Genomic DNA, 26,744 nt, shown 5'->3' with positions numbered 1-26,744 from the left:
ATTCCCTGTTCACTGAATTAATACAAAGCAGGCTGTATTTTTTATTAAATCCATTCATTATAAATGATGCATATGAATTGAAGCTGGAAGAGCTGTGGTAAGGCCTGTCCTCTGCCTTGCTTCTGCTTCTGATCGCAAGACTTTTAATGAGATCAAAATTGTTACCAAACAATTTAACTACAGAAAAAAAAAGCCCATGTTGGAAGCAGAGGAAGATAACGTTGCCCCCTTCATAATTTCAGTCCCGCAGCAATCTTCTCCAGTTATTTATTCTGATGTCTAATTTCCTGCCCGTAAAGAATCTATATTAGTAGTAATTATATTAGGCAAGAGAAAAAGAAACACTTCACAAAATTCTGAAGTGATTTACCCCTCAGCTTGCAGTTTTAATTAAAATTCCAGTTTATTTAGCAAATAGTCTGAAAAGATTAGATACCAATTTAGCACTATGTGCTTTTTCCACTTTCCAATTCATAAGGGTGACACAAACAACAAAATAACCACATTAAATGATTCTCCATTCCATCATAATTCAGCCTATGGAAAAGCACTCCAATATCAATTATAAATTAACTCCATTACGCTCTGCAAAATTATCAACAGTATCTCTCTGCTCTCTACTCCCTTACTGTGGGTAAATTATATCAATCCACCACGAGGCGTCCAATTACTAAGTCTCTTCCACATCAAAATTTTAAATGTGTTTATTAACTGAAATGGAACAAAGCAAATCAGGTTTCCCATTTCAGCAGCACTTTTCTCCCAGCCAGGATATCAAACAACTTTTCCTGAAGTCACTCCTGACACCTCTTGGGACAGCTCATCCCCAGCTAACCAGATTCCCATGACATTTCAGTACTTTCCACAGTGGCAACTCCCACTGAAAGCTGGTCTAAAGGCACCCTGGTTCGGCCAGGCCATCAATTAATTCATTCAACACACAAGCAAGTTGTGCCTTGGAGGCAGGCAGCGCTCAGGGAACGCCAAGAGGCTCCACCTATGGCAGCAGAGGGTTGGTGGTAGGATACGGGGCTGGAGAGGTGAAAATAGGATGAATGAAAGAGTCCTGACCTTCCAGGAGCTCAGAGTGCAGCAGCTGAGCCAGACACATAAGCAAATTTTTGTAATGCCTGTAGCCACTATCTTACTGAGCATTACTACACACCTGCCTCACCCACACTGTCACCTTTAATTGCTACACAACCTTATGAATAGCCATCCTATCCCCATTTTATAAAGGAAACAAACGAGGCTCAGAGAGGTAGGGGACAGTTGAGCTGACTCTCGATGAGGAGAGAAGTTGCCAGACTAAAGAGGGAAAGGGGTTCCCACAGGAGGAAACAAAAGCATGTGTAAAGACCAAGCAAAGAGCAAGCGAGAGCCTGGAGATCCAGGCCTCCTCTGTCTCTGGCCACGAACACCCAAGTTGCCTTCAGGCCTGTTTCCCCATTTGCCACACACAGGTATTTCCCATTCTGCAAACCTATGAGGGTCTGCTCTTCTTTTCCAACAACTGATTATGATTTGTGCTGACCCTGAAGCATCCAGTGCTGTCTTAATAATGTTCCCCAGGGACCAAAAAAAGTGGTTTCCTGGGGGACTTACTAGGTAAAGGAGGATACACTCTGCCCCCCCCCCCAAACTCCTTTGTGCCTCCTGGCCCTAAAACCAGCCTGTAATCTCCCAGAGACAGGCCACTGACTCATCAAACCATCACATATTATTAAAAACGTAATTGTACTAATAGTATCTATAATTGTTTAAATTGTGGCTACTATTTATTGAGTTCATATTACATGCTGCATGCACTATCTCAATCAGCCCTCACAACAACACTGTCAGATAGGTAGACATATCACCATTCCATTTTACAGCTGAAGAAACAGGCACAGAGCAATTAGATAACTTGGTCCCTGGTAGTGTATCCAGTAAGTGGTAGAGCAAGGAACAGAACTCAGGCCATTATGTCCTCAGTCCCCAGAGAACTAATCCTAGGAGAAATGAATGAGGTTCTGTTAACAACCATAAAATTCCAGAGACAAGGAGATGTATATAGTAAGGCTGATGGGTGTGGGGAAGGGAAAGAGGAGTCCAGAGTAGGGAACGGGGCCCGCTGGGAGCTCTCCAGAGTGCTGAACCACCTCTGCCAAAGTACTCTGACTCAGAGCGCCTGCTTCTTCCTGGTACCTCTGCCAAACCTAACCCTCACCTTCCGATTCCCGTGCTCAGCAGAGCCACTAACGGAATAGAGTGAATAGAAATGGGAGTACATCTGGGAGACAAACAGTTATCTTTTACAAGTACCGAGCTCAAGGAGACAACAGGACATCTAATTAGAACTAGCTTACAAGGGATTAGAAATACGGGAATGGGAGTGAAGAGAAATCAAAGCAAGAAGTGCAAATTCTTGAATCACAGAGAGAACTGGAGAAAGGAAAGGGTGAGTGCATTTTTTTTTGAGTGGTTACTGAGAGAGAAAACCAAAGGGCAAGGGTCAGACTAGGGGACTCCTTCCTAGCTGTCCTAGACAGTGGGTACCAGGAACAAACAACTAAACTCCAATGTTACATCCAAACGGTGTTCCGAGTGGACAGAACGTTGCTGTCTATAACTGTGAACCTGTGAATAACCACCACAACTCCTCAACCTCCCCTGCAAAGAAGAACAGGAAATGACAACATATTTAAGGGAAAGATAGAAATTAGCCTGCCATAAGGTGACATGATTCAGGCCAATCAAGGTCATACCTACTTTACTTGAAGTAATCATTATAAATTTGAGATGGCACTCAGAAAGACCCTGTGCCTATCTTGGGCCTTTCAGACCATAGAACCTCAAGGCTGACACCATGGGACATTTATGAATACATCTCTCCCCCTGCTGGTAACAGAAATATTAGAAAAGCACCTTTATTCTCCAGCTCCATCCCCACCTCTGCTCTCCTACACTCCTTACATAACAGTTACACTCTTCTATTAATCAGTCTTTCACTCAGTAAACGTTATTATGCATCAACTCAACAGCAGGCACTGGGGACTCAGAGAAGAATAAGGCACAGTCCCTGTCTTTAGGACGTGAACTTGTAAATAAGTCACAATGCAAAGCGGCAAATGCTCCAGCACATGAGGGTCAAAGGGCAATGGGGGCATGAAGCAGGATGTGAATTACTCCTCTCGGGGTAAAGATGTGATTTCGTAAAAACTTGTTGAGCTGGAATTTGTCAAGCCCAGAGCCAGGAAGATAGTCTCTGGTGGAGGAGTCAGCCCAGGAGTAAAGGCATGGGAGCATGTGGGAACATGATTAGAAGTCTCTCCAGGGCAGGAACAACATCTTAATTCTCTTTGTATTCCAGGTACCTTGCCAAGAGCATAGGGGTATGGTGGGTGTTGGCAAGTAATAGATACTGGAAGAATGAATGGCATGTGGTTTGGTGTGGAGGGAATAAAGCAAGACTATGGGGTCTTATAACAGAAAGTAACCAAATGGAACCAGAATCTATAAGCCTCACAACAAATCTTAATGTGAAACTGCTCAGGCATACAGCAGATATGTGCAGGCTCTGGTCATCCATTTCTCCAGCCCAGGGCTTAATGACTCTGCAGGTGAATGAGGCAGCTCTTATAAAGGAACTGTACACCCCTCAATGTGGGCCAGTTCAAGGGCGACGGACTAGTTCACAGCTAGAGCTACCCCTTCTGTTCACAATTTTAAAAGAAATTATTTTAAAAGCAAAAACAACCAAATAAGGTGGAGCAGGGGTTAGAATATGCGCATCCTTATCAAACTTGGGAGTCTCCTTTTGTTTCCCATGTTGAACTACATTGTCAAGTTCCAAATATCCTCATTTTTCAGAGCTTAACACAGCCAACAGCTGTGGCAAAAGTCACTGCTTTCCCTTGCTCCTTGTGATGGGGTATGTTATGTCTCTACTAAGTATTTAAATAATACCTTTTAATTTACTTAGTGACCTCAGAACAAACTGATTGATGGCCCAGCTCAGTGGGCAATGACAGCTGGCATTTCCCTGATGGCCACATAATTGGGCAATTGCATTAAGTGTATATCACCCTTTAGATCAGCTAATGTGGTCTATTAAGGCAAAGCCAGCCCACTCATGGCCTGCAGTCAGCTTCCACAGCCCACAGGTTTTTAAGCACTCTGGTACCAGTTTAACGCCTTTGTATTTTCACAGTGTTATAAACCTGGTGCTTTCCTGGTGCATCCTGAAGAAATTGAACCAGCAGAGTTAGACTGGAAAAACCTGTATCCTATTGCAAATAATGTAAGTACAAATATTAATGGAATTAAAAATCAGGAGACCTAAGATTCTAGTCCTAATTAATTAGTTCACCCACTCAACAAACATTAATTGAATGCCTATTATGTGCTGGCTACTAGACTAGGTGTTGAGATATAACAAAACCACCACCATCCCACTTGCCAAGTACTTACTATGTGCCAGCCTCAGTTCTAAGCACTTCAAAGGTATACAGTCACTTAAAACGCTAACGACCTTAGGGGTAAGTACAATTCTCATACCCATTTTATAGAGGAGGAAATAGAGGCACAGAGAAGTAAAGCAACTTGCTTCAGTTTTTAGCCTCATAAGGGGCACTGGCAGCTCCACTGGCCAGGTGTGGGCGGAAAGACCTCATAAGGGCAAGTCCTCCTATACTTTAAATCTGAATGGCAGTCAACATCCAAAAGTTATTCCTAACTGGTTAGGAAAACAAGATAAAATTCTGAATTTGGTTCAGCTAAAATCAGCCTGGATTTCACAGTCAAAGGATTAGAAGAAATCTTCACAAGTCAAGGTTCTTATTCTCTTCTAAAGAATTCTAGGAAAAGAGATACCATAAAGCTACCTTTAAAACCCATTCTACCATGCATGATCTTTTTAAAATACTACGTTAATATAATTATGCCATTTTCATTCCCAGCACCAAACTGAATAAAGAAAAGTTAAAGAAATGCTAGCCAAAGGTAAAATTATTGGAGACCTCAAAATGATTCACCAGAATAAAGTTAAAAGACTAGTGGAAGACAGTCTTTGGGCTTGGGAGGAAAAAAGAAGACTAACCTCTAAAACTTTAAAAATATTAGGGACTTTTTAGAATAGTGTGTCAAGCAAACAGCCTTAAAGCCTCAGTTTTAACCTATCAGCTATCCAGGACAATAATCATAAGTGGGTTCTCCAAAGGAAGGCAAAAACTAACACTTATTACATGCCTACTGTATGTCAGTGGCTTCCACGCTCACTATTTCATTTAATCTCCTGGTACCCCAGTGGATAGATTGTATTCATCCATTTTTACATGAGAACAAAGCCCAGAGTTCATTCACACTGCATTGTGCTAAGTGTTGGGTGTGCAACAATGAACACAAGAAGCATAATACTAAAATAATAAACATTACAGTAACAAGTAATAAACGTGAGAGTCATGGTTCCCGCTTTCATGGGACTTAGAGTCTAGTTGGGAGTGACGGACACTTCAAAACTTATTACAAAAATGATCATGAGTGACCCAGCTTGAGGGGCCTTGGGGGATGCACCCCTGAGAGCTGAAGAATAAGGAGACAGAGGAGGAGAGGGGAGGTGGTGAGAGAAAGGAAGACCATGTCCTTTCTGCAGGCGGGGGAGATGCAGCAGAGGCGGAGGACGTTCGGTTATGTGCCCGAGATAACACCATTTTAAGTGATCAGGTGGGGGGTTTGGATCCCATGCTTTCTGAGTGCAGAATTCATGTTCTCATCTCTGCCATATAAAGTGACCAGCTGTGCTTCAAATCTAAGTTGGCCACTCCACAAAGAGGGTCTGATTCCCCAAGATGATGCTCAATGTTTCCCAATATCATCTGCTCATAAGAATAGCCCAAGGGAGATTGTTAAAAAAATAAAATAAAAAATAAGAGTTTCCAGGTCCCACCACTACTGAGAAATCAAATTTTAGCAAATGCCCTAGGTGCCTCTTGTGATAAGGCAAGTTTGGGAGATGCTAAGTTAAGGCTTCAGGAACTGTAAAACCCAATACACAGGAGCTTACTTTTAACTGCCAGCTCCTGGATATTTTTAAGAAATAGGCAGAGCTCCTTGAAGTAACGTAGCTTTCCAAGAAGAAAAGGAATGGGGGGGGGGGGGCAGATAAAAATCCTCTATCAATCAATCAGCCAGTCAGTCAAATTAAAATGCTCCCTTCCTTTCTTCCAGATTTCCTATGGATTTTTACTGTCTCTTATTTTGGATTAAGTAATGTCTTCTCAGTATGGATTATGTGACTGCTGTCAAAACAAAACCCATTCCCACACCTGAAGGCTCAGAACATGCTACTGATTTGGAGTCATTGCTAATTAAGGAGCTGAGTAGAGTAACAAAGCAGCAAGATAATAAGAAACTACAAGCCGCGGCTTTCATCTGGGAGAGGTTACGGATTTATTAGAGTCCAAACACTTAGGTTCAAATCCCAGACCTACCACTCACTAGATGAAACATGGACAAGTTAATGAACCTCTCTGAGCCTCGCTTTCCCCAACGGCAAAGGGGACTAATAATACCCCCTCTGCAGAGTTATTTCTGAGCCGTAAGTGAGATAACAGAGGTGGTGGCCTGATGTTATCAGGCCTTTAACAAATGTGTGTTAATAAATAAAACAAGAGTGAATTTATAGCCCAACAAGAGGAGTGTGCTAACATGGAACCAACAGCTAATAAGATATATGAAATTAATAAAAAAGATTCACAGGCACAAAGCACTGATTCTACGCCATGTTATGGAAAACTGGCCCTCCCCAGGATATGATGGATGCGGTTCTCTTGATATGATGTTTGAAAATGTGGGAATGGGAGGGAGTTTAATGTGCCAATTTTTGTTCATAGGCAGTAGATCTCCTGGGAGCTAGAAGAACTGGAACCCAGGATCCAAAAAAGTGAGATTGAGTGTCAAGGTGACATCAGCTCAAAGGCTGGGGAACAGGGGGAGCAGAGTGGTGGTGTGGGGGTGTGGTGAGTCATTAATAATAATAATGGCATACAATTCAGAAAGTGCTTTAAATGGAGAAGTTTGATAAAGGGTGTGGGGAAGACATCAGGGAAGGACACAAATCACCAAGCCAGAGTTCAGGGTCATGCAGAGAGCAATATTGAACTGAGAGGCAGAGGCCATCCAAAGATGCAGATTGGACTAGCCACCTGAGAGTTCCTAGATGAATGAGGTCAGGCCTAAGGGTGTCAGATACCTAGCTTGCAGCCATAACAGGTCCTCCTCTATTACACTCTGAAAGGCCACAAAATCTTTAAGAGGTGCTGCTAATTATCAGATATTCATACAATAGGTAAACCTTGACAATCATTGAAGTTCTACTGATTTCCTCATTAAGAATAAGAGAGGCCCACTGAGTAGTATCTTCATCAAGACTTGAGTTCAGACCTTGGTTTTGCATGACCCTGAGCAAGTTCCTTTCTTCGTCTGGAAAACAGGAATAATATTTTTCACTTCAAAGGTCTGCAAGGATTCAATGAGATAATGTGTGAAAAATAGCTAATATAGAGAATGCACTGGATGCTGTTTGCATCTGCCACTCAAAAACAAACAAAAACATAGATTTTTGTTTTTATTGCGGTCAATCCAACTCCTTTGTTGGGTGTAGAACTTAGGAAGTTGGTTGACAATTTGTTTACGTGGGAAAATAAACTCTGAAGCTAAAGGCCGATTTGCATTTGCATTGGTTTATAAATCTGCCAAATATTCCTGCTGCGGAATCGGGAATCGAGGCATCATGGGAAGAGGCAATAAAGGTTTATGTTAGTAATGGCTTTAAATGTAAAAAAACAAGGTACTTTATCCCTCACCTTCTCCTGACAGGACAAGTCTCTAATTCCCAATCCTTTCTCTCCACAACAGCTCTCAGAGAGAAGCATTCCAGATTTTAAATCCTATTTTTGAAGAGAATTAAATGCACAGTGTGAGTCTTGGTTTTTTATCCTATGGATGTTTTCACACAAGTGAACAGAGAAATATCCAAGGACACGGTCACTGCAGCTTTATAGAGTGGCAAAACACTATAAACAGTTCAATGCTGTCAATGGGCCCCTAGCTAAGTAAGTGATGCTACACACTTACTACGGAATGTTACGCAGCTCTAAAGAAAGGATGCAGTAAGTCACAACACACCGATATAAAACAATAGCTAAGCTACATTGTTAAATGAAATCAAAGGTGCAGAGTAGAGTGTATCACCTGAAAGCATTAGGTAAATAAAAGGGCTGTGTACACTAGTTCACTTGTGTAGTCGTAGCTCTGGAAACACACCAACAGACTGCTCATCGTGGTTGCCTCTGAGGAAGTGAAGTGAAGGTGGGATGAGTGAGATACATATTATTCAGTGTTTATACTTTCATTATGTAGATTTTTATCATGTGCATGTTAATAAATTTCCAGTCAAGTAAAATTGAAATACATGATAATAATAAAGAGAATAGTGCCTAGAGTAACAATAATAGTCACAATGTATTGGATAACTATTACGTACGTACTACTTATCTCTCCATCATTGTCTAGGGCAGGGGTCACTATCCGCTATTATTCAGCTGAGGAAACTGAGGCTCAAAGTTTGGACGAGTTATTTAATTTAATTTAAATCCACGCAGCTAGCAAGGAGCAGAGCCTGGATTTGAACCCAGTTTTGACAAACTCCAAATCCTTTTTCCACACTTCATTGTAGCAGAACATGAGCTGTTCCCCAAAATCCTTCTCCTCCTCTTCCTGGACACGACACTAGATGACATTTCCCAGTCCCCCTTGCAGTGATAAAGACTCTTTATTTGACCAAATTCCAATCAGGCTCCTCTAAACCCTCTTCCCCTAGGTCTCAACCTTTGCACTTCCATATTGGTCTCTGTATTGCCCGGTTTTAGCAAGAATCCTGCTTAAGTTTAGAAAGAACACCCCCCCCCATATCTAATCCCCCTCGATATGTAATCAGACCCTCATCTCCCACCCTGCTTATCACCCCCCTGGCCTGTCTTCAGCAAGAACCCTATCAAACTGGTTTAGCCAGGGCTCCCCTTCACCCCTGTTTCCTCTAGGAATTTTCCACCCGCTGACCCACCCTGCTCCCTGGCTCTAAATCCCCACTTGTTCTTGGAGTGGAGCCCACTTTCATACCCAGGTCTCTCTCTCCTATTATAACAGCCCCTGAATAAAATGCGTTTGCCACTCCTTCCACTCTGGTTTCCTCTGTGCCATGTGTCTGGGCTCCCCCCAGTGGAACGTGGGCAGAAGTGCTCTGTGCCGCAAGCAGGACGCAGAGAAACCTCCTGTGCGTACTCCTCACTCCTTCCTCGCCTGCTGCCTGGCTGCTGATGCAGACTCCGAGGATGGCAGAGCCACAAGTGGAAAGACCCCAAGTCCCCAAATGACACCCCACCAAACTGCGTAACTCCACCCAGGCTGTTCACAGGGCGAGTAGGAGCCTGCCATTATGTTGAGCCCTCACATGTTGGGTCTCCTTGTCACACACTTCAGCCTAGTCTAACAAATACACACAGTGAACAAAGAAAACAGATCCTGAGAAGCACAAAATCCCCTGGTGTTCAACAGCATCACTGAGTGCCAGCCCCGGGCTTGGGGATACAGCAAGGACTAAGAGAGTCCCTCTCTGCGCCTTGGGAAACTGCCTGAGTATCTAAGCCCTGTCTCTGTGGTCACATCAGACATATTCCAGAGCAAGTCTGTTCACTATTGGTCAGCAAGGGTGTCAGGACAGAAGTCAGGCGAGGCTGGGGTGAGGAGTGTGTGTGTGGGGGGGGGGGGGGGTGGTCACTCTCCCAGGTGAGGGCAGGTGAGGCCAGCACAGGCACCTATTCTCCATTCTTCCAGGTCCCTGCATGAGCACCTGCTCTAGCCAGGCACTAGACACAGACACAGACACAGACACACACACACATACACACATACACACACACGGAACCCCATCACTGTCCTCAAACTGTCAGGGTTTGGTACCCCTACAAATCAGTGACCCCCATGAAAAGCAATGTGCACAGAGGGATGGACCAAGTGCCATGACGACAGAGAGGGAGAAGCCGCTGCTTCTGTTGGGAGGGCGAGGCTTCATGGTGAGGCTCATAACTGACTGGATATTGAAGGGGGCTCCAAGTTCAGCGCGCAGGGAGTGGAGGGAACAAAAGCTATTCCAGGCTGAGAGATGGGTGTGAGCAAAGGATGGAGGCACCAAACTAGCCTGGCTGTTAGGACAGAGTATAACCAGGGGGTGCGAGGGGGTGAGGAAGCCTGGCAGGAGTGAGGCTAACTGGGGAGAGTCTAAGGGCCTTCAATGCTTTGCTGGGATGTGACCAAGGACTGTGAATGTAAGCCCATAACCCAGTCTGTCCCCCCAGTAGGCACCTTGTCCCTTTGGCTCTTGCAGACAAGGCTGTCTTCCAACACCTCCTACTAGTAAATGTGACACCAAGGAGGAATCACAACTAATTCTCTATCACCCCGCTCATTACTGTCAAGGAGGGCAGACAAGGTCTCTGAGGGGCAGAGAAGCAGAGGAGAGGGGAGGCCGACAAGAGGGAAAGGATTGAGAGGGTGATGGTCAGCATCACTCGCTGCTCAGAGTAGTAAGGACGTGTCAGCCTCCGCTAAAGACTGCCCTGTAGCGTGTGCAGCACCGCACCAGGACCAGGGGCAGACAGATGAGCTCCTGCCTTCGGGGAGTGTTCACTCTACACTGGCACAGGCTGCTGACCTCCACACCATTCACCCTTTGCACAACAATTAATCATGGTTTGTCTCCGAGAGAGAACAGAGCGCACAGGGGAGGCAGCGTGGTGCAGGGAAGGAGCAGGCACTGCGAGGGCGGACCCAGGGTTGAGATGCTATTTCCACCTCAATGGCCAGTGTCCCGGGCACTCGGCTTCCTCACCTACAGGACGCACAGCACCTTCTCTATAACCACTAAGTAAGAAAATAAAAAATGCAAAAGCTCCCAACCTGTGTGCCTGGCTCAGCTGGGACCCCATGACGGTTTGTTCCCTTCCCTCCCCCTTGGAGGAGGGCCATGCATGTGAGTGGCTTCTTTATGCTTTTGTTTCCACACTGTCTGAATATGATTTAACTCTGCATCTTCCTCCTCAATGAAGCTGAAATATATCATTGGTTACGTAATGGCCCATCAAGCCATGAGGCCTTTATTAAATAGCAGCGTGATTCCCAGGCAATGAGAATGCCAATGGCCCACAAATCTCTCCCCACTGCTTTGGTGAGGACAGCTTTCGGCTGCCCCCTGGGCCTCCATCTCTTTCTGCCTGGAAGGAGGCTAAGGGAAGGGGGCGCCATGACCTGAAGGAACACATTATGTGGCCCTCCGTGGCTGGAAGACAGAGTCCCCTCCCTCATCAGAAAGTAGGAGAACGATCCTGGGGAGAAGAGACACCAGGAGCCAATTCTCTCCCCAGGACTGCCAACCTGCCTGGCAGCATGGGACAAGGAGACTGCACTTGACTTGGCATCGCCAAAGTCCTGGGTTTGAGTCCTTCAGTCAGTCCCGGCCCTGGTTACCTCATCTGTAAGGTAGAGCTAATGATATAAACACCACTTGCATCAGAGGGGTGCTGGAAGGTTCCCCTGCCAGAAGCTGGAAATTGACCAGGAACCCACTGTCTTTGCCCTCAGAGTTTTCTCCACTTCCAGTTAACCACCCAACCCCTAAACACACCTTCCACACCACAGCCAGAGTGTTCTGTCCAATATACAAATGTATTTTTGTTACACACATCGATTCAAAACCTTCCAATGGCTCCCCAACCTATCAGCCTTGGCTGCTGCCTACCTCTCAGGTCTCTCCACTCTCCCTTCCTCAAATTCTGTATTCCAGCCACATAAATGTTTGCCATCCCCCCAATTTCTTGTGCTCTAGCATGCCAACAAGTTACCGTGCATGCTGACCCCTGTCTGAATACTTGTCTTGCTTCCATCCCAGGAAACCTTGCTCGCCTCTCTCTTCCATCCAGACTCAGCTGAGAGGCCCCTGCGATAGGAGGCCCTCACTAAGCCTGAATCTGAGCCAGCTGTTCTCCATCTCTCTTTAATACTGCTCTTCCTCCACTAGAGCGTGATAACTAGACAGTGAGCTCCCCGATTCACTCTTGGGGTCATGCCTTTGTTTGCCCTATGCTCAGTGGAGTCCATGGCACAAAATAAGAGTTCAGGAATTGTTTGAGGAATGAATAAAAAAATCATTCAGCCAATATCTGTCAAAAGCTTATTATATAAGATGCCAGGCATTGTGCACTGGAGTGTAAGGATTCAATAATAAACAAGACATATGTCGCTCTTGCACTAGTTGAATTTAAAATTTGATGGGAAAGAGGCCGGCTGGGGTGGCTCAGTGGTTGAGCAAGGACCTATGAACCAGTTTGTCGCAGTTCGATTCCTAGTCAGGGCACAAGCCTGGGTTGTGGGTTCGATCCCCAGTGTGGGGTGTGCAGGAGGCACCTGTTCAATGATTCTCTCTCATCATTGATATTCCTATCTCTCTCTCCCTCTCCCTTCCTCTCTGAAATCAATAAAAAAAAATTTTTAATAAAATAAAGAAGCCGAAACCGGTTTGGCTCAGTGGATAGAGCGTCGGCCTGCGGACTGAAAGGTCCCAGGTTCGATTCCGGTCAAGGGCACGTACCTGGGTTGCGGGCACATCCCCAGTGGGAGATGTGCAGGAGGCAGCTGATCGATGTTTCTCTCTCATCGATGTTTCTAACTCTCTATCCGTCTCCCTTTCTCTCTGTAAAAAAAATCAATAAAATATATTAAAAAAATAAAATAAAATAAAATAAAATAAAGAAAAAAATTTAAACTATAACAGGGAAAGAAAGAAAATTAAACAAGCTATAACAATAAAGCTGATTCATGCTATGATATCAGAGCCCTGAAGACAGCAGAAGGTGTAGGCAAGAGGAGAGAGCATCACAGTCTTATTAAAAGTATAAATACCTCCCCAATCTGGAACTCACTTACTTAGAGTAGCTACCTCACTTACTTAGAGTAGCAGGAATCTAGAAAGAAGGTTTAGAGGCTACTTGGCAGCCAAATATGTCAAAAGACTATGCTCCTTACTCAGTTCTCACACACACACAAGCCTTTGACCTTGTCTTGCCTACCTCTGTCTCCTACCATACACACTGCTAGTAGAACTCAGCGTCTCACATTAGAATCACCAGCTATGTCTACCCACCTAGCCTGGGGCCTGTAAGGCCACCACGTCTGGCTTTTTAGGTCATGATGCTGTCCACAGACAGACATCTTTAATGTTTTTAACTCTTTTCATATTTTATAATTATATTTTTTTACTCTACTACAAATGGATTATTCATAACAAATATTAGTAATATGTAATTTTACATATTAAATAAAAGTACTTATTGATTTAAGCAGGGAATTCAGAAATATTCTGGTTGGGTAAACATACATCAGATGATTTGGGCAATTTTGTACTTACGATGAGAATTTTCTGGCACATGATAGTCAAGTGTCTTATTTTGACAAGACAATATATATTGTTCTCCTTTGACAAACCGGATTATCAAAAGACTTTGTTGGTCCAGTAACATCTAAAATAGACTATGTTTCTAAATAAGATCTGCTTTTACATCTGATGTATAATTGGTGAGTTCTTTTAACTTTTTCTTAAAAATCTTTCATTGGTATTAGTACACTAGATAAATGTGAAGTTTCATACTGGGGTTCAATCATCTGATGTTTTCTATGCCAGAATATTTCTGAATTCCAAGTTTAACATCAATAAGAACTTCATTCTACCATGTAAATATCATTCGATAGGTAATATTCATTTCTCACTAATAATCCATTTGCTATAACAAATTTGTTTTGAGGTATAAATGATATATTGACTAATTTAGTATTTTTCTCCTTAAGGAGCAGGGGCACCTTTTTCTAATCCACACAAAAGGACAGTATGAGATAGAAGTGGCCCTGGTTCAGGACAGTGTCTTTACTAACAGTGCCTTGCACAGGGCTTGGGGCACAGCAGACATTCAGCATATATTTGTTGAATAATGAAGACCTTTCAAGGCCTCAGAACTTAAGATCATATCTGCATGCTTTAGTCACCATACTTTCCGGAAATACTTCTGCACATTCTAATGGAATAGTACTGCATAAACTCCTCAAACAACAATCCTTAGTGACCAGCTGACACTTATTAAACTGTCACCCAAGAGGAACCATTTGCCTCCCTCTTTGTTCCCTGCACACAGCCCTTTTTCCAAGAAGAATGTCTTAGGAGTAAGAAGTTTTCACAGTTATAAATACCATTAGAGGAACATAGTTGCAACCTACCTAGAGAGTCATAAAGTTTCATAATTTCAAAGAAAATGTCATAAAAATCCAGTAAGAGGAAAGGATTTGTGTAGGTAGTTTCACACAGAGCCTAAGATTCCTTAAGAAAGGAACGAGTGCACAGGCTAAAGAAAGCTATGTTATCATGGAAAGTAAACCCGGCCAAAACCCAAAGATTACAAACAGATGGCTCTCTATTTCTGGCTTGAACTCTGCCATGCCAAAGATAGGATGAGTTTGCTGCCTGGAATATATGAAGTAAGTCTAAAGAAGCTCAGGGCCAGATGCTAATAAAAAAAATCCAATCAAGTCTTTATGTACCAGGGCTTTACACGATAATATCTTTTTAGGCTGGCAACAAGCAACTCCATGAGGTCTGATTATATGATGCCCATTTATATCTACACTAATAAAAGAAACATGCAAATTGGTGTCACTCCGCTACACCCACCAGCCAATCAGAGCAACTATGCAAATTAACCCAACAAAGATGGTGGTTAATTTGCATATGCAGGCACGGAGCGAAGACTGAAGACTCCAGCCGGAGTGAATACTGAAGAGGCTTGGCTTCTCCACTGCAGCCGCACTAAAACCTGCAAGCCTTGCTGCGACCGGACTAAAACCTGGGTTCTGGGTGCCAGAGGAAAACTGGTGCCAGCAGCCAGGGGAAGGAAGGCTTATTGAGCGAATCTTCGTGCAACAGGCTTCTAGTCCTGTCTAATAAAAGACAAAAAGGGTAATTAACCATACCTTCGCTATGCTTCCCATTGGCTAATCAGCGAGATATGCAAATTAACTGCCAACAAAGATGGCAGCTGGCAGCCATGCAGCTGAAGAGAACATGAGGCTTGCTTGCTCCAGTGATTGAGGAAGCCAAAGTTCCCAGCCTGCCGCGGCCCGGCTCTGAGCTCTGAAAGCAACAGCTCCGAAAGCAACAATGTTTCAATTATAGAAGCTAAACAAACCCCAGATACCTGCTTTCAGCCAGCTGCGGCCTCAGAGCTGGGAGTGCCAGTGATGGCAACAATGTTTCAATTACAGAAGGTAAATAAATCTCAGAATAAAAAGAAAAGAAAAAAAGGAGAGGCTGGGAGCTTCAGTCGCTGGCCAGCCTGAAAACAGCCCTCAGTCCCTCACCCAGACTGGCCAGGCACCCCAGTGGGGACCCCCACCCTGAAGGGGGTGTGACCAGCTGCAAACAGCCATCAGCCCCTCACCCAGGCTGGCCAGGCACCCAAGCGGGACCCCCACCCTGATCCGGGACACCCTTCAGGGCAAACCAGCTGGCCCCCACCCATGCACCAGGCCTCTATCCTATATAGTAAAAGGGTAATATGCAAACTGACCCTAACAGCAGAAAGACTGGGAATGACTGGTCACTATGACACACACTGACCACCAGGGGGCAGACGCTCAATGCAGGAGTTGCCCTCTGGTGGTCAGTGCGCTCCCACATGGGGGAGCTCTGCTCAGCCACAAGCCAGGCTGATGGCTGCCAGTACAGCAGTGGTGGTGGGAGCCTCTCCTGCCTCCTCAGCAGTGCTAAGGATGTCTGACTGCAGCTTAGGCCTGCTCCCCACTGGCAAGTGGACATCCCCCAAGGGCTGCCGGGCTGCCAGAGGGATGTCTGATTGCCAGCTTAGGCCCAATCCCCTGGTGAGCAGGCCTAAGCCAGCAGGTGGTCATCCCCCGAGGGGTCCCAGACTGCAAGAGGGCACAGGCTGGGCTGAGGGACCCCCCAGCCCCGAGTGCACAAATTTTTGTGCACCGGGCCTCTAGTAAATATATATATAAAAGCCTAAGTGACTGTCTGACCATTTGACTGGTGGCTATGACATGCACTGACCACCAAAGGGGCAGATGCTCAACACACAGGCACAGAAACATGGAACAGACTGATGAATCTCAGAGGGAAGGGGGAAAGAGGGCGGGCGGGAAGAGATTAACCAAAGATCTTATATGCATACTAGACACCCAGTGCATGAATTCGTGCACCGGTGGGGTCCCTCAGCCTGGCCTGTGGGGATCAGGCCAAAACCAGCAGTCCAAGATCCCCAAAGGGATCCCAGATTGTGAGAGAGTGCAGGTCAGGCTGAGAGACCCCTAATTATATAGATAAAGAAACTAAGGCTCAGAATAAAATTGGCCTAACATTATATTGGCTACAAATCGCTAGGTTTTATCTACCATGTTATACTGCATCTCAGGTGGCAGAAAAAATTATATGGAGCCCTCATAAGAAGCATAAACTTTACTCTTTAGGTAAATATTCAAGTTAACCCTCACAAAAACAAAATAAGTAGCTGTTACAGTTGCCACTACTTTATGCCACCAGGACAAGATTCCATTAGACACAGGTAACCAAGGAGCCCATCTATAATAATAAAAGGGTAATATGCTAATTAGACCAGATGTCTTCTGGACGTCATTCCAGACATCCTTCCTGACGAAGCCAGGGCATGATGGGGGAAGCCAGCCTGGGTCCCAGGTACCTGCGGGTGGCCGGAGGGAAGACAGTCTGGGTCCCAGGGGCTAGAGGAAATCCGGTGCTGGCAGCTGGGGGAAAGAAGGCCTACTCTTTTTTTAAAAAAATATATTTTATTGATTTTTTTACAGAGAGGAAGGGAGAATAACAGAGAGTCAGAAACATCGATGAGAGAGAAACATCAATCAGCTGCCTCCTGCACACCCCATCCCGAGGATGTGCCCGCAACCGTACATGCCCTTGACTGGAATAGAACCTGGGACCCCTCAGTCCGCAGGCCAACACTCTATCCACTGAGCCAAACCAGCCAGGGAAGGAAGGCCTACTCTTGCATGAATTTCATGCATTGGGCCTCTAGTATACCAATAACAGGCAATATTGCAATGCAGAATTAGCAACAGGGTACACTGGACTAATCTGAGTTTCTAAAGCATATTTCCAATTACAACCTAGGAGACAAGCATTCTTCAATGACGAGAACTGGGTACACTCGTAGCATTTCTTCAACAGCTTTATTGAAATACTCTAGAGGCCCAGTGCATGAAAATTCATGCACGGGAGGGTGGGTCCCTCAGCCCAGCCTGCCCCCCTCACAGTCCGGGAGCTCTCAAGGACAGAAGGCAACCCGGTGATCAGGGGAAAGCGATGCCCCATCACACCTATGCTGCTACCACTGCCAGCAGCACAAGCCTCAGCTGGCCCTGGTTACCTAAACCTCAGGTGGCCCTGGGTGGCTAGGTAGCCACCATCCGAGGCTTACCTATGCCTCGGGCCAACCCTGGCAGCTGGGGGGCTGAGGGGACTGGGGGACTCCGGAGGTAGGCACCCTGGCAGGGCTGAGAGGACTGGGCGCCGCCATCTTGTGGCTATGGGCACTGCCATCTTTGAGGGCTGGCAGTCAATTAGCATATTCCCTCCTAATTGGCTGTGGGTGCCGCCATCTTTTGCAACGGTGTGAGGGTCAATTAGCATATTCCCTCTTTATTAGATAGGATAATTTCTATACCATACAATTCACCTATTGAAAGTGTATAGTTCAATGGTTTTTAGTATAGCCATAGAGTGGTCCTTGGTACAGATATTCAGATTCTTCTCTTACACCCTCAGGGGAGGACAGCACAGCTCAGCCCCCCTGAAGTCAGCCATGCTTTGGTTAATAAGATGTGAGCAGTCACTTCTGGAGAGAAGTCTTAAAAGCCACAATTTCCCATGTTCCCTTCCCGCAGTGACTTATTGTGATGAGCTGGAAGCATGGGTCTCTGAATAACCAAGATGGATGAGAACCCCATATCCCACCACCACCCCCACCAACCCACACTGAACCCTTAAGTGTGAGCAAGCAATAAACTTTTGTTTTTAAGCCACTAATATTTTGTGGTTGCTTGTTACCCTAGCCCAGTGGTCGGCAAACTGCGGCCCCTTAAGTGTGGCTCTTCCACAAAATACCACGTGCAGGTGCGCATGTACAGTGTGATTGAAACTTCGTGGCCACATTCAAGGGGCCAAAGAGCCGCATGTGGCTCGCAAGCCGCAGTTTGCCAACCACTGCCCTAGCCCAATTTAGTTATGCTGATGCATACAGGAATTAGAAAAAAAAATCTGAAAAGAAACATACCGGACAGAGAAACCAAGATGGCGGCATAGGTTAACGCCGGAGATTGCTGCCTCGAACAACCACTTCAAAAAACAACTAAAAGACGGAACGGACATCATCCAGAACCACAGGAAGGCTGGCTGAGTGGAAATTCTACAACTAGGAGGAAAAACAATATCATACCCAAACTCAGAGGAGGCGCAGTGCTGAAGTGAAATACTCAGGTGCGGAGTGCACGCGGAGCGGGCTGGCGGCGGAGGGCGCGGTTGTTGTTTTCAATCGGGAGGGAGTTTCAGACTCTGAGCTCCAGATCCGGGCGAGTCTCTAGGGACCCAGACTCAAACAGGAAAAGCGGGACTGTCTGGCTTCGGTCAACTCGAAGGCAGCTTTCTCTCCGAGGTTTGCAGCGGTTGCTGGGACTCTGTGAGGCAGAGCCCCTAGGGACAGAACTGAGAGCAGCCATAACTGCCCCCTCCAGCCCGCCCTGTAGATCCCCGGGGACCCGCCCCGCCCAAGCCCTGCGCAGAGCCATTTGCCGGATAGCCTCAGGCAAACGCTAGATTAGCACTGCCCTAGAGATCCAGCACAGAAGCTCTCCCACTGCAGACACAGCGGACTCTCATAGCCAGTTAGCCTGGAGGTCAAATCACCCCCGGTATTGCCGACAACAATCAAGGCTTAACTACAACAAGACTGCGCACAAAGACCACTAGGGGGTGCACCAAGAAAGCATAAAAAATGCGGAGACAAAGAAACAGGACAAAACTGTCAATGGAGGATATTGAGTTCAGAACCACACTTTTAAGGTCTCTTAAGAACTGTCTAGAAGCCGCCGATAAATGTAGTGAGATCCTCAAGAAATCTAATGAGACCCTCGATGTTATGATAAAGAACCAACTAGAAATTAAGCATACACGGACTGAAATAACGAATACTATACAGACTCCCAACAGCAGACCAGAGGAGCGCAAAAATCAAGGCAAAGATTTGAAATGCGAAGAAGCAAAAAACACCCAACCAGAAAAGCAAAATGAAAAAAGAATCCAAAAATACGAAGATAGTGTAAGGAGCCTCTGGGACAGCTTCAAGCGTACCAACATCAGAATTATAGGGGTGCCAGAAGATGAGAGAGAGCAAGATATTGAAAACCTATTTGAAGAAATAATGACAGAAAACTTCTCCCACCTGGTGAAAGAAATAGACTTACAGGTCCAGGAAGCGCAGAGAACCCCAAACAAAAGGAATCCAAAGAGGACCACACCAAGACACATCATAATTAAAATGCCAAGAGCAAAAGACAAAGAGAGAATCTTAAAAGCAGCAAGAGAAAGAAAGTCAGTTACCTACAAGGGAATACCCATACGACTGTCAGCTGATTTCTCAACAGAAACTTTGCAGGCCAGAAGGGAGTGGCAAGAAATATTCAAAGTGATGAATACCAAGAACCTACAACCAAGATTACTTTATCCAGCAAAGCTATCATTCAGAACTGAAGGTCAGATAAAGAGCTTCACAGATAAGGAAAAGCTAAAGGAGTTCATCACCACCAAACCAGTATTATATGAAATGCTGAAAGGTATCCTTTAAGAAGAGGAAGAAGAAGAAAAAGGTAACGATACAAATTATGAACAACAAACATGCATCTATCAACAAGTGAATCTAAGAATCAAGTGAATAAATAATCTGGTGATCATAATAGAATCAGGGACATAGAAAGGGAATGGACTGACTATTCTTGGGGCGGGGGGGGGAAAGGGGTGTGGGAGATGCGGGAAGAGACTGTACAAAAATCATGCACCTATGGATGAGGACAGTGGGTGGGGAGTGAGGGCGGAGGGTGGGGCAGGAACTGGGAGGGGGAAAGAGGAACAATTGTAATAATCTGAACAATAAAGATTTAATTTTAAAAAAAAAGAAAAAGAAACATACCGAACTGTAATCCGGGTGTTGCGTCCAAGGAGAAATGGTGGGGAAGAAGGGAGGGGAATGGAGAGTGGGGAGCAGGGATTTTGTTTTTTATTTTATATACTTGTGAACTGCATATGTTTTTATAAGCACATATTGTTTTGGGAAATTGAACAAAGGAATTTGTAAATAACCTCAGACATCCAGAAAGTTTTCCACTGTTGCTTTCTTAAATTCCAATAATTCATAGTTCCAACACAAAGAGAAATAAAATCTCCCTACCAGCATAAAGAGCAATATGGAAGCTGGCCTTCATAAGAGTCCAAGGCAGAGGACTAAAGGAATCCCTGGAAAAGTAACACTACACCTGGGGATGATGGCATGGCGGGAGAGGGGGGGTGGGGCGGGCAGGGGGGCGGGGGCGGGAAACCACCCTCTTCTTCCAGCTCCATTAAGGATGAAAAGGCTTTATTCAGATGACACAGAAGCAGATGGGAGAAGAGAAGGCACCATCAGAAATGCCTGCTAAGGGCTCAAGAGGCATTTATAAAATTTACTAGACAATGGTTCAAACACACCCAGGGAAACAAATGTGTACACAAACAGCAGCTGAGGCAGCAAGGCACGAGGTGCTGTGATGCAGAAGGAGAGGTGTCAGCCCATTTGGAATAGAGAAACATGGTCACTGTCCTCATGGTTTGGAGTCTCTGAAACAAAGAGCTCACACGGTAATAGATCTTGGGACAGGACTTTTGCAAACTATTACAACAAAGGTCCCTCTATCAAATCTCTCATCCACATTAGCCGGTGTCCATGGCACCACTGTGCCCATATACACAACCTACATCTCCAGGGAGGGCAGCTCACGACGACAGTGGCATCTATTCTCTGAGGCGCCTTCTCCCTAAGGTTTTCTTTAATGAGTGTGTGGAAACCACAAAAGAATATACAGGAGATGAAGAGAGAAGCTCACGTGACTGGAAGTAGACCATACAATTTTGTAAATATTTCTTGATCATCTACCATGATCCAGAAACCATCCCTCTCTCTCATGTTGTAACTTCAGTAGTGACCCTGTAAACATGATTTTCCTATTCTACAATAAACTTACATCTTATCTCCAAGTTCACAGAGCTAACATATGTGATTTTTCTTTTCAAACAAATTTTAAGGCTATGGGCACAGTTGAATTAGACCTGACCAGAGTGGACATGACTGAAATGGAATCATCACTTGGCGTGGTTCACTTGGGACTGAGAGTGGGCAAGGGAAGCCCGGGCTGTATGTGGAAAGAACCTGTGACCACACCCAGGCAGAAGCGCGAGCTTCTTGGTACAGCCTTTCAGCATCCTCTGTGATCGGCTCCTTCTCCCTCCCTCGCCACTCTCCCACATGCTCCCTAAGCTGCCAGCATCCCATCCTACATATAAAACCTGATCCGTACTCCTTGCTTTTGTTCCTACCCTGTATGAAATGCCCTTTACCCACTCAACTCCCAGACTAGATTGTAATAGTCTGTGGCTATGTCTGTCCCTGGACTAGATTGCCCTGGGCACTGCTGGAGGGCAAGGAATGAATCCCAGTCACATCTGTATCTGCAACCCCTAAGCCAGGTCTGCAGACAGAGAGCCAGAAGGGAGCAGGGGGAAAAGAGAACTGACGGCTGGCGTCAAATGAAATACCTGTTTCAAATGCTGGCTCTGCCACTTACCAGCTGTGTGACCTTAGATAGGTTAACCTCTGTGCACTCAACTTCCTCCTCTGTAAGAGGGAGACAATCGGGTGTTTACTATATTGGGGTGTTGGGAGAATGAAATCCTTGTATGCATGTAAAACACTCAGAAAAATGTCCGACAGGGTGAGAGGTATACAAGGGTTTGTTACAGTTGTTGTTGTTGTTGTTAAATGAACGTGGAATGAAGAAAAGTAAAGGAGGAAGAGAGATTGTGCCCTGTAGCTGAGCAAATGTGGGAATTCACATGCTGACTGGGTGCTGCCCTGCTAAGGGGACTGTGTCATGTAGCCCCTCACTATGCACTCAAAAGAGGAGACAGAACTTTCACCCTGGTTGGTATTTATGACCTTATTTCTTGCCTGGGATACCCACTCACTACCTGCCAAAGCTGGCCAGCTGGGCACCCTCAATCCTGCAGCAGTCGCACAGTATGTCATGCAAGGAACACTGGCTCAGTTCCTTGCACGGCAGCCCCCCGTAGATGTTCCTGCTGCTAGAATGTCAGTGCTGAGTGTGAGAGATGATCTTATCCAACATCACCCTGGAACAGATGGGACACCGAGGCCTGGAGAGCTCATGTGCTGGCACCTTGTTAGGACCTGGTTTACATACAGGCTACTTGTCATGAAGTCAACTTTGTAGCCGGTACTAAGAATGCCATAGTCAGGGTTTAAAGCTGGAAGAAACTTTAAAGCTTACCTAGTCTGGCACTTTTCAAACTCTACATTCTAGGTTCAGATGAGATATGGGCTCCTTTGCAAGTATTTCATTCAGTCATTTGGTGAGTATTCACTGAAAACCCTCACTGGGCTGGGCACTAGGGACACGAGTCAGATGCCACCCGTCCTCAGAATCTCACTGAATAATAGGAGGCAGTGGCGTGACGTAATTAATCTTACATCTAATAGTAAAGTCCTATTGTAAGTGAATTATGGTGTAAAATATACTAGAATGAGCATCCCTACTCACACGAGGGGGACAGGGCGGTTACCAGTAGTGCCCTGGAAACTGCCCACCCCATTGACTTCGCCAGTGCAAGGGTCTCAGGTAGCATACCACCACCATTATGTGGTTGCAGCAGAAGAGAGGCTAGAAACCACTGAACCAGCACAACCCGCCTCCATCCGACTGACAGACAAACTGAGGCCTAAAACATTTAATGCCAAGACATCACAGCCAATTCATGGAAGAATGTAAAATTCTGTAGTGCTCACATAGCCTTCCAAAAAAACAGTCCACATCCCACAGTGTGGCACACTATCTGAGCCCTGCCGTTTCTCCAGCCTCATCTCGCACTACTGTGCCACCCACTCAATGATCGAGCCATACAGCACCCCAAATACACCTCTGCTTTGCCCAAATATTCCCTCTACCAGGGATCGGAGTCCATAGTCCCTAAATAACGTCTACTCCTTTTCAGCACTCAGAACTCAGCTCCCATCTCTCCCTGCCAGAAAGCCCTCCTTGAGTGGCCCTCCTCCACCTCCCACAACACATACAACTTTACATAAAGAGAGAGAAACACTCATCACATGACGTATTCATTCATTCAATAAAGATTTATTGAGCACCTTCTATGTGCCAAGCAGCTGAGGTAAATAAAATAAAACCCCTGCCCTCATGGAGCTTACATTCTAATGAGGGAAACAGACAATAAACAAACAGTACATAATACAGTGTGAGGTAGAGTTTAGTGCTATGGGGGGGGGGGGAGGGGTGCGGAATAAAGAGCATGGGTCAACAGAGGGATCAGCACGCAAGGCCTGTCTGAGGAAGTGGCATTTGATCAGAGATCTGAAGTGACAGAGTCAGAAATACACCTAATTGGGAAAAGAGGGTTGCAGGAAGCAGAAGCAAAGACCCTGTGATTACTGCAGTGTTTCTTCACTTGTGTTTATCCCTTGAACTTTAAGGTCCTGGAGGGCAAGAGTATCTTACATCTGAAGCATCTTTGATCCGCAGGGCCCAGCATCCACCGAGCACACTTACGGAATGAGTGAATGAACCTGGGCCGGCATGTATGCCTGCTGATTTCTGAGTCCATCTGGCTCTGGCTCTCAAGATCTAGCCAGCTTCACATCTCTCTCTCCCACGGGGCTAAGCTACGCACAGGCCCTGCTTGGGCCAATCAGCTTGCCTGGCGCTGTGGCCTCGTTACAGTCCCTGGATTCTCTCTTCATCGGGACTCTGGCACTGATGAGTTCTACAATTTTATCTTGTTCTGGTCCTCAGATCTCTGGTGTGAACCTGGGACCCTGTCCAGAACCGGGAGTCCTCCCTCACTTTCTCCAGGTGTCCCAGGCTTGAAAGTCCTCCCCTCAATCCCAAGCCCCAAGGCTGAGGACCCTACCACCTGGCGTTATTCCCCAATGGCTAACCTCTACTTACCTGGAAGTCAGCCCTGCCTGATTCTTAACTTCCCTCCAAATCACACGACTCCTTCCTGCTGGGACATCAAAACTGTGACCTCATCCATCCTTTCTGTGGCCATCTCTATGCATGTTCCAACTTCATAACTGCTCCTGGACATCTACCACAGCCACAGCTCAGGGCTAAGTCCCCGAGTCCTCAAGTTGCCTGTGGCAGATCCTGTCCCATCAGCAGACCATGTGGGCCTAGGTCTCCAGACTCGACTACCCTAAATCACAATCCTCACACACATGAAAGCAAGTTAAATATTCTTAGAAGCTGCAAATAAAGTCAGATGACTTTACCCACTAAGCCAGTGGTCGGCAAACTCATTAGTCAACAGAGCCAAATATCAACAGTACAACAATTGAAATTTCTTTTGAGAGCTAAAATTTTTAAACCGAAACTATATAGGTAGGTACATTGTTATTAACTTAATTAGGGTACTCTTAAGGCTTAGGAAGAGCCACACTCAAGGGGCCAAAGAGCCGCAGTTTGCGACCACGGCCTAAGCCAACTGCAACAGACATGACTGGATGTCATTGGTGCTTCATTCCAGCCTCCACGGGGTCAAAAACGGGTTCAGGAACAAATAACCCGTTCCTTCCTTCACCCTTTCATCCACCACTGACTGACACCTGCTGCATGCCAAGCCCTGGGACATAAAATACGGTGCCTACACTGAGGATGATGATGATGGCGGCGGCGATGGGGGGGGGGGGTGGTTATAATGGTGATGGAGGAAGTGAGTATGGTATTTATTGCACACTTGTGCTATGCTACAATAATAGAATACTTACAAAACTGTGAGATAGGTATTATTACCCTCACTTTACAGAGGACGAAGTAGGCTTAAAAGGCAAAGCAACTTGCTCAAGGTCACATGGCTAAGCGGCGGCGGGGCACGGTGAGAACCCGGGTCTGTCTGCCTACAAAGTACAAACTGTTCCACTGCGCAAAAGTCACACGCGAAGGGCCACAGAAATATAACTTGGATGAAAAAGCGGAAGAGAGGGGGTTCCAGGCCTCCGGGACTCACAAGCTAGTGGAGGAGCCAGACATATAAACAAATGTCTCCAAAGTGGGGGGACCGGTGCTGAGCGCCGGGGACCAGAGCTGTAGGGGAGCCAGCGGCAAGGCCGGCTCACCGGGCGGGGGCTGACAGCCTCTGGGGGTGACTGGAGAGCGCGCCCACCCCGGGCCCGGGCCGCCGGCTCCCGCGGGCTCGTCCCACCCACCCACCCCGCACCCCGGCCCCCGCCCCCGCGCCCCGGCCCCGCCCCGGCCCCCGCGCGCGGCCGCCTCACCTCCTTCCACTGCAGCTGGCGGATGCTGATCTTCAGGGCGTCCAGCGAGGTCCTGGCCTTGGAGCTGTCCACGGTGACTGGCCGCACCGAGTAGTACTCGTCCGACCGGCGGCCCGGGCTCCGCTTGCCGCCTCGGCCCTTGCCCCGGGGCTTCCCGAGCGGCCCGAGGCCCCGCGCGGGCGCCGGCTTCATCCTGAACCCGGGCGGCGTGGACGGCGGCCGCTGGAGGAGACGGGCGTCGCCCTCCTCGGCCGCGCGGGGCTGCGCCGGGGCCCGGGCCGCGGCCCCCTCCTCCCTCGCCTTGCGCTCCGGCTCCCCGGACGCTCCAGGGTCCACGCGGACTGGCCCCGCCGCCGCCGCCGCCTCCCACCCGGCCGCCAGCTCCCTCTCGGAGCTGCCCCGCTGCATGGCGCTCAGGGCCGGTGCCAGCGCCACTGCCACCGCCGCCGCCGCTGCTCCGCCGCCGCGGGCCGCGACCGAACTGCCGCCGCCGCTGCCACGCGCTCCCCGCCCGAGCCCGTTGCCATGATCGCTCAGGCTCCGGTTGACAAGGGCAGTCGACGCCTCTGGACGGCGCGTGGGGAGGGACAATCGCCGCCGTCCAAGCCTCTGCGACCTCACAGGCGGCGGCACCACGTGACCAGGCCGGTCACAGAGGCGGCGGCGGCCATATTGGAAGAGGGCAAAGCGGAGAAGAGGGGACGTGGGGCAGGGGAAGGGAGGAGCTGCGCCCGCAAGCCGGCCCAGGGCGCAGAGCTCCGAGCCGCTGGAGGCGACATGCAGCGTAGAAAAGTGTTGGGCACCACTGCGGCTCCCGAGCCTGGGCCTGGGGAGCAGAGGCAAAGCGCTCCACCAAGAGGCCCCACCCCCGCACCACGCCCTGGGACGACGGCCAGTCTGAAGGACGAGGCATAGCCTCTCCCATTGTGAGGAACTGCACCATCAGCCCGA

At 47.0% G+C, this 26,744-nt stretch overlaps 1 protein-coding gene across 1 annotated transcript in view; it reads right to left on the bottom strand.

The window, feature by feature from the left end:
• Positions 1–26,464, bottom strand: part of TTLL11 (tubulin tyrosine ligase like 11) — a gene marked incomplete at its 5' end in the record, with an annotated part of 187,369 nt that extends 160,905 nt beyond the window's left edge. The window contains 2 exon segments of the mRNA XM_081103361.1: positions 25,794–26,425; positions 26,428–26,464. Of these exon segments, the coding sequence (XP_080959487.1) occupies positions 25,794–26,425; positions 26,428–26,464 (669 nt within the window).
• Between the last annotated feature and the right edge of the window lie 280 nt (positions 26,465–26,744).

Source organism: Myotis nattereri (assembly GCF_964212035.1).
Source record: "Myotis nattereri genome assembly, chromosome: 12".
Lineage (NCBI taxonomy): Eukaryota > Metazoa > Chordata > Mammalia > Chiroptera > Vespertilionidae > Myotis > Myotis nattereri.
This window is presented reverse-complemented; position numbering and strand designations above follow the sequence as displayed.